This window comes from Chiloscyllium plagiosum, chromosome 15 (assembly GCF_004010195.1).
Source record: "Chiloscyllium plagiosum isolate BGI_BamShark_2017 chromosome 15, ASM401019v2, whole genome shotgun sequence".
Taxonomy (NCBI): Eukaryota; Metazoa; Chordata; class Chondrichthyes; order Orectolobiformes; family Hemiscylliidae; genus Chiloscyllium; species Chiloscyllium plagiosum.
In genome coordinates this window covers 46,157,671-46,170,495 of record NC_057724.1, presented here as the reverse complement: position 1 = coordinate 46,170,495, position 12,825 = coordinate 46,157,671, and the positions used below count along the sequence as shown (strand labels likewise).

Sequence of the window (12,825 nt, the reverse complement as noted above, 5' to 3'; positions counted from 1 at the left end):
GCCTTTAAGTAAGAAAAGGAGGTTTATGGCACCACATGGCTTGTGAATAATGCTATTGGACTCCCCTGCCAATCGGGGAAGTAAAATGGAATCCTGATCAGTCAGAATCCACAGTTAAGTGTATGAGGTAGGTATACAGAACTTGCTTACAGTATAGACTTGCAGTCGACTTTTGAGCACCAAGAGGATCAAGAGAAATGGGAATTGAGCAGGAAAATTGTATAAAACAAAATAGAAGTAGTCCATACATTGCCTCAATCCACTTTGTTACCCAAATTTCAGGTGCCTTAACTTAGCTAAAATCCAAATATCTATTCAATTCAGACATGACTGTATTCAATGACTAGGTATTCACATGTGGGAAAAGTGTTGGAAAGGGTTGTAAGAAATAGGATTTATATATCTAGAGAGGAATGAGTTGATTAGGGAGAGTCAACACGCTTTTGTGAAGGGTAGGTCGTGCCTCACAAACCTTATTGAGTTCTTTGAGAAGGTGACCAAACAGCTGATGAGGGTAAAAGCAGTTGATTTCAATAAGGTGTTTGATAAGGTTCCCCATACTAGGCTAATACACAAAATACGGAGGCCTGGGATTGAGGGTGATTTAGAGGCTTGGATCAGAAATTGGCTAGTTAAAAGAAGACAGAGGGTAGTGGTTGATGGGAAATATTCATCCTGGAGTTCAGTTACTAGTGCGGTACTGGCAGGATCTGTTTTGGGTCCACTGTTGTTTGTCATTTATACAAATTGAAAATGTGTTGCTGGAAAAGCGCAGCAGGTCAGGCAGCATCCAAGGAACAGGAGAATTGATGACACTAAGGTCGGTAGAGTTGTGGATAGTGACAAAGGATGTTGTAGGTTACAGAGAGACATAGATAAGCTGCAGAGCTGGGCTGAGAGGTGGCAAATGGTGTTTAATGTGGAAAATTATAAGGTAATTTACTTTGGAAGGAGCAACAGAAGTAAAGAGTACTGGGCTATTGGTAAGATTCTTGGTAGTGTAGATGAGCAGAAAAATCTCTATGTCCAGGTACATAGATCCCTGAAAGTTGCCACCCAAGTTGATATGATTGTTAAGAAGGCATATGGTGTGTTAGCCTTTATTGATAGAGGGATTGAGTTTCGGAACCATGAAATCATGCTGCAGCTGTACAAAACTCTCGTGCGGCCACATTTGCAGTATTGTGTACAGTTCTGGTCACCGCATTATAGGAAGAATGTGGAGGCTTTGAAAAGAGTTCAGAGGAGATTTATTAGGATGTTGCCTGGTATGAAGGGAAGGTCTCATGAGGAAAGGCTGAGGGACTTGAGGCTGTTTTGTTTGAGAGAAAGAAGGCTGAGAGGCAATTTAATTGACACATGCAAGATGATCAGAGGATTAGATGGTTGGACAGTGAGAGTTTCTTTCCTCAGATGGTGATGGCTAGCACAAGGGGACATAGCTTTAAATTGAGGGGTGATAGATATCGGACAGATGTCAGAGGTTGTTTCTTTACTCAGAGAGTAGTAGGGGTATGGAACATAGTGCAACATTAGTAGACTCGCCAATGTTAAGGACATTTAAATGGTCATTGGATAGGCATATGGACGAGAATGGAATAGTCTAGGTTAGATGGGCTTCAGATTGGTTCCAAAGTTGGCACAACATTGAGGGTTGAATGGCCCATACTGCGCTGCAACATTTTGTTTTCTGGCACTTCAAGATAGAGAAGTCCAAAAAATGACAAACCTCTGAGCGAAGAACTTCTTCGTCCCCTCAGTCTCAAGACAATCACTCCTTTATCCTGAGATTATGTTGCATGTTCTCAATTTCCAGCCAGGGAAAACAACATCTCAGCATCTATGCTCAATGCCAGACTTGAAACATTAATTCTGCTTCTCTCTCCAGAGATGATGCCAGACCTGCTGAGTTTCTACAACCTTCTCTGTGTTTGTTTCAGATTTCTTGTATCCATATTATTCTGTTTTTATTAGAGTGTAATCCCTTGCCTTGATAGTGCATAGCTTCACGCTTTCCCATGTTAAATTCCATTTCCCACTGCTCTTCCCAGCTGACCATTCTGCTGATGTATCTCCTGCATTTAAGTCTAATCATTAAGACACACCACAAACAGCAAGGGCCTCAGAACTGAGCCTGATGGAACCCCACTGGAAACAGGCACCCAATCATTGAAACATCCCTCGATGATCATCCTCTGTTTCCTGCTTCTCAGCCAATTAATCATCCAATGTGCCACTTCACCTTGCATCCTAGTAGGTCTTATTTTTCTGAACCATCTGCCATGAGGAACCTTACAAAAAGCCTTTGCTAAGGTCCATGTAAACCATATCAAACACAATTATCATAATCCACATGCCTGGTTACCCACTCAAAAAATTTGATCAAGTTTGTCAAATTTGACCTTCCCTTAACAACGCCATCTTGAACACACTTGATTAATCCTTGTCCCACCAAGTGCAGGAAAAAGTCTGTCCCTCAGAATTCTTTCTGGTATTTTCCCTACCACTGGCCTGCCATTTCCTGTCCTATCTCTTCCTCTCTTTCTTAAATAATGGGATAACATTAGTGATCTTCCAGTCCTCTAGCACCTCACCAATAGCCAGAGAAAATTTGACAATTACAGGTCCCTTGATATTTCCGTCATTGCCTCCTTCAATATCCTGGGATGTATCTCATTGGGCCTGCAGACATTTCCACTTTGAAGGCTGCTGAACCTGCTAGCACTTCCACTCTATGTTAATTTCTTTTAATATTTCACAGTTCCCTATCCTAATGCCTATATCTGTATCAGACTTTCCTTTGTGAGGACTATGAGTACATCTTCTGGGCCCACGCACAGATTACCTCTGTTGACCATAATGGGCTTTAGTCTTTCCTTAGTTATTCTCTTGCACTTTATATTTTTAAAAAGGAAACACTTTTGGATTTTCCTTTATTCTACACATCAATGCTTTCTCATACAATCTCTTAGCTTTCCTAGGAGAAAGTGAGGACTGCAGATGCTAGAGATCAGAGTCGAGAGTGTGTTGCTGGGAAAGCACACCAGGTCAGGCAGCATCCGAGGAGCAGGAGAATCGACGTTTCAGGCATAAGCCCTTCAAAAAGCCGCACGTTGATTCGCCTGCTCCTCGGATGCTGCCTGACCTGCTGTGCTTTCCCAGCAACACACTCTTGACTCTTAGCTTTCCTAGTTTGCTTTTTAAGTTGCCCCCTGCAGTTTTTGTACTCTTCTAAGCACTCTATTGCCTTGAACCCTCTTAATTCTTTTTCTCTTAATCCTAACCGATATATCCTATGACATTCAGGGCTCTCAGATCTGGTCCCACCTGTTGTCCTTACAGGAACATATTGGCTCGGGATTCTTGCAACTTCTTCCTTGAATGCCTTCCACTGCTCTAACACAATTTTACCCCCAAATATCTGTTCCCATTTCATATGGGCCTCATTATATCTTACCTCAATAAAATTTCCCTTCCTCCATTTAGAACTTTAATTCTCAGCCTATTCTTATCATTCTTCATTATTATCTTAAGTTACAGTCTCTCTGTCTCCAAAATACACTTTCCAGCTGCCAAGGCTCTCTTTCAAATATTGGGTCCAGAACTGCTCCACCCTTGTTGGGCTTTCTATGCACTGGATTAAAAAGTTCTCCTGATGGACTTTTTCCATCCTGACCTGGAAATATATCACTATTCCTTCTGCTTGGCCCAAGTCCTGGAACTGCCTTCCTAAAGCACTATGGGTATTCCCAGACAAGACAGACTGCAGTGGTTCAAGAATAGAGTCCACCACATCCTGACCTAAGAACAAATCATTTAATAATAAAACAAAATCTGCAAATGTCAGCACAACAACTGTGGAGCCACCGATGCTACTTAAGGTATCAGGCACCTTGGCTCATTGCTATCAGGCCCCATGTGCTAGAGAGCATTGGTAATGCCAGAATATGCAGGGAAAGGAGCTCAGGGCAGTCAATATCACCTATTCCACCTGGGAAATAACTAGTCCAGTGATCAGTTTCCCTGCCTATTATAAACGTGGCTGATTTTCAATCCATTGATTGTTGGATTCCATAACCGCTCAGTGACCTGCCATGTCATATTGTCACCCAGGTAATGAAAATTATGTCCACAAAGTTTGCCCTATATGTCAGTAATTACATAATCGGAATGTACTTCCAGGAATTGGCACTTTAAACTACTAAACATTCATAAAATGTGCTTTTCTTTCAAGAACTGCATTTCGTGAAAAAAAGTAAATATTTTCTGCAGTTTCCATCTTTTATAACTATAAGACAACCAAACTCCAAATTGGAGCATCCAGATTAAATAGATGAAAACAAGTCTTTAAAATACTGAAAAAGCTCCATTAAACTTAAATTCTAATACTAACTCAATCCTGTACACAATCTTTATTGATTTTCTCTCACTGCAGAAGCAAGATGCAATAGATATTCTTTGAAACAAATGCGCAAGAGAATCACAGTTGTCAGAGTCTACCTTTCAATCAGTACACTTTCTTTGACTTCATGGAACACGTAAACATTCAGTTTTTACCATCATCTAATTTATTAATCACAGTTGGTGAATGTTGTAATAGCAGGTTTTGTTTTTGACAATAAGATACATTTCTTTCGGAGAAACAATGGCACTGATGAATAACAGAAAAATGACAGCCTATATTAAGACTGGGGAAACCAGTTAAAATTTGTTATCCAATAGTATTCAGGAATTCCTATTCTAAAGTGCAAATGGTTGTGTTTGGTTAAGATACTTTCTATTGTCAAATAGTAGATAATTTAGACCAATACAAGAACAATTAATAGTTCAGGTGGTGGCCTACACTCAGTGAACTGTAGGAGATTTTGCTTTCAGTAAAGAAACCAGGAAATTAAATCACTTCTTATGAGTGTGATGTCCTTAGCTTTTATTCAGTCAGTATTGAATGTGAGTGGAAATACAGCACACTGCCTCATAGTCTCCAAATCAAATCAATTTTAAAATATCCACTTAATATAGTTTCTAATTGAGCAATAGTGAATGGACACTAGTACAATGTAAGGATAGTTATTCAAGTCCAGATAGCTTAGGTGCAAGTTGGTCAAATACCAAGATTGAAATTTCCTAATTACATGCACCACACTATTCAATTTACTGTTGCAGAAAACTTGCTCCTTTTAAACAGAGTAACACTGTCATATTTCTCAACAAACGTTCACATTCTGTCAGGTTTGCAGTTTCTCTTCATAGCCAGTTGACCTGATGGTGTTGGCCTGATGCCTTGTGTTGTCTGCAAACCTGACCTTGACCATTACATTTGGAAGATTTTGACTCTGGGACGAATGCTGAACACATGACTCATTATGACTTAGGCTGAACATTTCATTCACATATGGAGTCAAAGGCAGTGTAGGTGTAATTGTTTAGATTTAAATATTATTCTATAATTTGGGAATTTTATGGTTTCTACAAGAGATTTTATTTAGTTAAAATCCAAATAGATAATGCTGGAATATAAATCTGCCAAAGTCTGAAAGAGCAAAGATGTTTTGGATGCAGACCCTTAATCAGGAATCAGATATTTCCAGGTACATGATTGCTATTTGTAGCATTAATTTGTCTTTTTCCTTTTCAAATGCTGACAGATTTGTTGTGGATACCCAACGTTTTCTGTATCCAGTTCAAATTTACTTCATCTGGTACTTTCTTTTACTTTTACTCATCTGACTTTGGCAGCAGAACAGAATGACAGCACAATAAAGAGGGAAAAAAATCTGTTTCACTTGCAACATTTTCTAACCTTGGGGCAAATCCAACTGGCCCAGCCCTCTTTTCTATGCTTATTATGTAAGCTTATCTCTATCCATAGCAAGTCACAAGTGGAAGGATTCATGCTCAGTCAAGTACAGAAGCTGCAACCTCTCCAATACGTATCAGTATGATGATGTCTTGTGGTGTTTTCAAGCTGCAGTCCCTGCCTGCTGTGCTTTGTGGGAAATTATGGTTTGTCGGAGCTTCGACAGTTAAAAGCGTTGCAGTTTGTCGGGCTGCTGTGAACCAACAGAAAAGATACTTCAGCTTGTCAACTGCATCTGGGGGTAACAGGTGAGAAAAAGTCTGAGCTGTTTCTCAAACAAGCTAAATATAAATCAGAATGGGGATACCAGTCCAAATAAAATCGAGCACTGAAATGAGTAAGCAAGTCGGACCTCTCATTAAACACTGATATGGATATGGGGGAGCCAGATTTTCTGATTTTGTTGCAACCCCAAGGTTGGGTCAAATGGAAGTCCAAATCCTATAGCATGATAGGATAAGTTACCAATGTGAATTTTGTCTGGATTTGCCAATTAGTGGCCCAAGGATACACTTGCCATCCAATTAACAATAGTTCTCAAAGCTAGAGGGCAATACATAAGGTGTTACAGCATCCTGTGCAGGTAAGGGAGAGAGGATGCTCCATCTGCAGGCACCCTCTCAACAATTTTTAAAACAGATACTTTCTAATCAATCTGCCCAGAGATGTTATTACATGCACCGCTGGAGCAGGTAGGACTTCAACCTAGATCTTTTGGCTCAGAGGTAGGGACACTACCACTGCACCACAAGATCCCACAGTTTTAAAACATTTAAACTAAAAATATTGGCCAGGGCTGTCAGCTAGATAAAAGGCTGCCTATGACCACAAATTTAATCATTAGGCAATGGGGATGGGTGTGCTCCAATGTCTTCTTGGTACGATATTGTTTACAGTACATAGATATAGAAGGAACAATGGAAGCATGTATCACTCTCTGCCACAGAGACAGACTCTATATTTTATATTGTAACACTTGTTGACATATGGAGAGACAGTCAGCCATCTTCAGGCACAAAAAAAATTTGCATTATTTTAAAAGAGAATTCCTCTTTGTTTGAGACAAAGATAATCAGCGGGATGTTTCCTTAACCATATTTGATCTAATGCCATTAGATTTCACAATGTTCAGTGTCAATGTTGAAGACTGCCAGGGTAACTCCTTCCCAACTGTATGCTTTGGTAGGTCTGTCCTGCAGTGTTGCGGTTTGTCCTACAGTTGTTGCTTTTCTGCTTGCTGCCTGTGGTTTCATTCACAGCAGTTACATTGTACAAAGAAATTCAAACATACAGAAAGTCGTTTCTCAGAGGCATCAACAGCTGCTGAATGAATGTAGATCTGACTTTATTCATCTTGGACATGAAATCTTGTAAAGTACTTGTATCACTTCTCACAAGTTATAAGACAAGAACAAAATAGAAAGTTTTCTCTACATCTTCTTACATTAAAGTACAGTGCCTCAGATGACAATTTAAATGAAATCCTGTAAATGTACAGTTTTGTAAGATGTATCATAAAGTGTCGATGCTTTTCCAAGTCACTTGTGTGGGTAGGGAAAATCCATAAATCCACAGCTTCTTTTGTTCTGTCCCTTTTGCATTTGTTTAACAGGAATGTGTAGTCACCCATCAATGGAGTTGCTGTTCTGCACCATTATGATTCTATTATAGTTCCACAACAGCAATGGCATGAATTGTTTTTCTAGTGACATTGGTTGAAGGACAACAGAGGAACTCTCTGGCCATCTACAAATAGTACCATGAGATTTTTAATGTCCATTTAAAGCACCAGATTGTAATTAGGATTTTGTTTCGTATATCATTCAGACCTTGTCACCTCTGACATAGCATCATTCCCTTTCTCTGCACTGAATTCAACGTAGATTATTTCCTCAAGTTCTGTCTGCCAACACTCACTTTCTGTACTCACGGGAAAACAGTGACTCCTTTGGAATGAAAGCCTGTCTGTCTCTGCAACAGAGACAGACTGTAAATTTTACACTGCAACACTCATTAACACATGGGGAGACAGTCAGCCATCTTAAGACACAAGAAAAATCTGAGTTATCTTAAAATAAAATTCCATTTCATTTGTCACAAAGATAATCAGCAGGATAATCGGTTTCCTTGCCCATATTTGACCTAATGCCATGAGATTTCATAATGTTCACAATCAATGTTGAGGACTCCAAGGGCAACTCCGCCTCAACTGTATACTTTTGATAGATTGACTAGAGGGTGTCCAGTGCTGAGCATCCAGCACCCGCTGAATTATACTTCAGTAAGGTGGCTTTACAATCGGTGGGGGAGGAAACGAACACAATAAAAACTACACTGCAGTGTACATCAGTTATTTTTAAACATGTTTTAAACTTTACAATTTATTCCCATCAACTTTTACGTATTTGATTTTGATTTATGTATCAAGGTCATACTGACCATGGCACACTTCCTTGACTATGTATTTCACGGCAAATTTGACATGAACTGTTAATATATCTAAGAGGCGACCTTGCTGATATTGAATGCATTGCTTTAAAAATCAGGAGTCATGGTTTTGATATGAAACTTATTGAGACACAAGGACAAACTTCAAAATATAACATATGTTTCACCTCGATAAAGAGTTACAAGTTGTCTGTACACTGATTATGCAGTTTACCTTCATTTGTAACCTTCTCACAAATATGCCTGCCCTTGCTTTCTTCATTTTATAAAGATTTTAGGTTTTTTACAAAGTTACAAAACCAGTACAAAATAGTATGACAACTTTGTAATATAATAACAATAATAGAAAACAAACTAATACTCTACGCCACAGACTGTCAAAACACGAAAAAAAACTCTGTAAAAACTACAATTCAATAAATAACCAAGGAGAAAGAAGAAAAATAAACAAATGAAATAAAATTAAACCACGTTATAACAAGGTAACTTAAATTGTGTTTAATTAAATTACTGCACTCAGCGCAATCTCATCGCAGCTCCCCACCACTGTGAACAATAGCAAGTAAACCTGTACTTGTTCGGGATTCTTCCTCCCAGGGGCCCCTAGACTGACAGGCACAGTCCTCACGGCTACACAAAGACTCTAGATAATATAGCCAATATGTCAACATCATTATAATTCAAGAAGGGCTCCCACATTCTGTAAAACATTTCCGTTTTCTGGTGCACCATACTCGTAAGGAAGACCAGGGGGGATGTGTTCCATGACTATCCTAAGCCAACTCGAGAGTCCTGGAGGATTCTCCAACACCCAGCTCATTAGAATGTTATTCCTCGTGCAGAAAGAAAGCATATTAAACAATTTCTTCCCATGCTCATCCAGGGAAGGAAGATTAGGAAGACCCAAAAGGAGGGACATTGGATCCAACTTAACCTCAGTTCCCAAAATCTTTGCCAAAACACTCGCTATATCATCCCAATACCTGCAGAGCTTGTGGCATGACCACAAGCAGTGAGTAAGAGTACCACCCTCCATTTTACACTTGGGGCACATTGTAGACACTTCTGACTTAAGTTTCGCAAGCCATCCCGGTGGCAAGTGAGCCCTGTGAAGTACCTTCAGTTGAATAGCCTGGGTCCGATTACAAATCGAGATCTTCTTTCCATTTTCCCAGATATCCTCCCACATCTCTAAAGAGATTTCCACTCCTAATTCTTGAGTCCATATTTTATATAGCCGTTCAATGTCCTTTGAGACATTACTACCAAGTGATAGAGAGTGCTAACCGAGAGGGCGCCCATAGACTGGAGCACTTTCCTCTCCATGTCTGACTTGTAGGGATTAACCTTCAATGTAGTCTTTTTTTTTGTACAAAGTCTCTAACCAGGAAGTAATGAAAGAGATCTTTCCTAGGTAGCTCAAACATCTGACTCAGCTGTTCGAAGGACATCATGACCTCCCCGTCAAATAGATCTCCCAAACAGGAGATTCCTCGGGACTCCCAGAGCTTAAAGCCAGAGTCCATCGAATCCAGCCAGAATCCCAACATTCCCACTCCGGGAGTGAAAGGGGAAGTTTTTTTTGTAAATTGCCCTCGCCCTGCCGCTTCATCCTCCATGCTTTGACTGTGTTTAGGCCAGTCGGGTTTTTACAATGATCCATAACAGTTCTCAGCTTTTCCATAAACAACAAATTAATGAGAGGGCATTTTGTCTGGGAGGCCTCAATGTCTAGCCAAATTGATTGTGGATCGTGACAGGCCCATTCAGCCACATAGGATAGTGAAGAACTGAATTGGTACTTCCTAAAATCCGGAAAATCTAAAACCCCCACCCCACCCCATCCCTGCGGAAGTTGCAATTTATCCAGCTTAATAAGAGGCCACCTAAGCTGCCAAATAAAAGATCCAAGCCAGCTGTAAAACCTGCGCAGTGCTTACCTTGGCAGCATCAAAGGGAACACACTCATGGGATATAGTAAACAATGAAGAACATTCATCTTAACCAGAGCTATTCTGCTCAACCAAGATATCAGAAGATCCTCCCAGCGCTGAAGGTCCTGCCTTATTTTCTTTGTAATTAACTGCCCGTAATTGGCTTTATATAATTGATCAAAAACCGGGGTAATTAAAATGCCTAAATACAGAAAGCCTCCCTGTGACCATCGGAAGGGGAAACAGGTCCCATCCCCAAAGTTGGATATACGGGTAAGAATCTCATGGGCATGGCCTCTGATTTCATGAAATTAGTTTTATTCCCTGAAAACAAATAGATTAATCACTTGTATTAAGCGGGGCACAGGTGTCATTAGATGGATTAAAAAGAGAAGGACGTCATCGGCATGGAGGGTGATTTTATGCCTGCCTGATCCTACCTCTGGGGCAGTTATATTAGGATCCATCCAGAAAGCTTCTGCCAGAGGATCAATCTCCAATGTAAATAATAGTGGTGAGAGAGGGCACCCTTGATGGCAGCTTCTGCCGACACTAAAACTATCTGACCTTATACCATTAGTAAGATCCACTGCTTTTGGATGACTATACAGCACTGCCACCCATTTGGTAAAACCTCTCCAAGACCAAACCATTCTATGACATAAAAGAGGTTTGGCCACTCCTCCCAATTAAATGCTTTCTCTGCATCCAGGAAGACTACCAAACCTGGGATTGCACTTTGCTGACATATTTGGACCATATTTAATACTCTTCTAATATTGTTGGTAGACCTACGACCCTTAATAAAGCCTGTCTGGTCCTCCTTTACAATAAAAGACAATACCCTCTCCAGCCTTAACGCCAACATTTTCGACAGGACTTTGAAATCCACCTTCAGTAACAACATGGGCCTGTATGAAGTGCAATCTTCTGGGGCTTTTCTGGGACTGATGAAGGGCTTTTGCCCGAAACGTTGATTTTCCTGCTCCTCAGATGCTGCCTGACCTTCTGTGCTTTTCCAGCACCACTCTAATCTCGACACTGAATGAGTAATTGTACATATCCAAGCTTGTCTATAAACTCCTTATAAAAAAAACTCACTTTGAAATCCATTTGGTGTGGGCGATTTACCACTCTGGAGCAGCCTCACCGCCTCCTGTACTTTCTGAATTGTCAGTGGGGCACTCAAAAAGGTCGTCTGCTCTGAGGTTACACCCGAAAGGTCCAAGATCTTAAAAATGGACTCCATCTTCATCATTCTATCCTCATAGCCCTCCGACTGATACAGCTCAAAACTAAACTTTCTAATCTTTTTAGCATTACAAGTAAGAGTACCAGCACTCTCTCTGATGGATGTAATAGTTTGGGGGACATTCTTCTTTCTGGCAAAGTACTCTAGCTACCTACCCGGTTTATCACCATACTCAAATTATGTCTGTTTTAAAAGAGATTTCCCTCTTTGCTGGTTGGTGCAGCATTTAAAGTAGCCCTGAGGGTTGTAATCCATTACAATTTAGTTATAGACAGCCTGTCAAAGTATGCTAACTCAGCTGCCTTCAGGCGAGCCTCGAGCAAATGCTGCTGTTCTCCCTTCTGTCGTTTTCAGGTTGCAGAGTAAGAAATAATTAAATCCCCTGCATAGGCCTTGGCAGTCTCCCACAGCACCGATGGGTTGCTGGCTGTACCCAAATTCATATCCCAAAAAATGTTAAACTCCCGCAAAAAATACTCTATAAACTTGCTATCTTTCAGGAGGAAAGGGTCCATGCGCCAGTGCCAGGAACCCGTCCCACCATCTCCGGCCTTGACCTCCATGTACACTGCCGCATGATCAGAAACGGCTATATTCCCTATTCTGCAAGACAGTACCAAGTTCAAAAAGGTCAATAGGACAAAAAAGATGTCAATTCTGGTATAGTACTTATGTGGGTTAGGAAAAAAGGTAAAATCCTTACCTTCAGGATGAAGACATCTCCATATATCCTCTAACCCCAACTCTCTGTTCAAGTCCATCAACTGCTTAGATTGCAGAGTCATACCTGCAAGACCCCTAGGTATCCTGTCCACCTCGGGGTCAATAACACAATTAAAGTCTCCCCCTATAATTCTATGATGTGCCCCAAAGCCATAAATATAGAGAGCGTATCGATTACGAATTTAAAGGGATGTGCTGGGGGCCAAAATATATTCAGAATCCCATATTCCTCTTCATGTATTAACGCTTTAAGTATTATGAATTGCTCGCATTCATCCTTAATTTGACCTAACATTTGAAACGGGAGTTTTATCTGGATGAGAATAGCCTGCCCTTGCTTTCTAATGATGCAAAACTCGTCATCAACTTCAGTACATTTACCGATAATCACACTGATGGGTATATATCCCATTGTGCCGGAAGACTCCAGGCTAATTTTGCAATGGCTAGCCTCACCTTAGTACAAAGCACATGACTACTGAGATGAAGATATTTTCATTTGCATTGGTGATTTCTCTTCATAATGGTAGAAACCAGATTCTTCCCTACAAATTAACTAATTTGTTTGGATAGAATCATCCCATCTTGTGTCGAATGATCCATCTAAGCAC

At 40.4% G+C, this 12,825-nt stretch overlaps 1 protein-coding gene across 1 annotated transcript in view; it reads left to right on the top strand.

Moving 5' to 3' along the window:
- The first annotated feature begins 4,951 nt into the window (after positions 1–4,951).
- The window catches only part of fdx1b (ferredoxin 1b), a 32,462-nt gene continuing 24,588 nt past the window's right edge, over positions 4,952–12,825 (top strand). Inside the window, exon 1 of the mRNA XM_043704836.1 lies at positions 4,952–6,105. Coding sequence (XP_043560771.1) covers positions 5,939–6,105 — 167 coding nt within the window. The 5' untranslated portion in view covers positions 4,952–5,938. The remainder of the gene's footprint in view (positions 6,106–12,825) is intronic.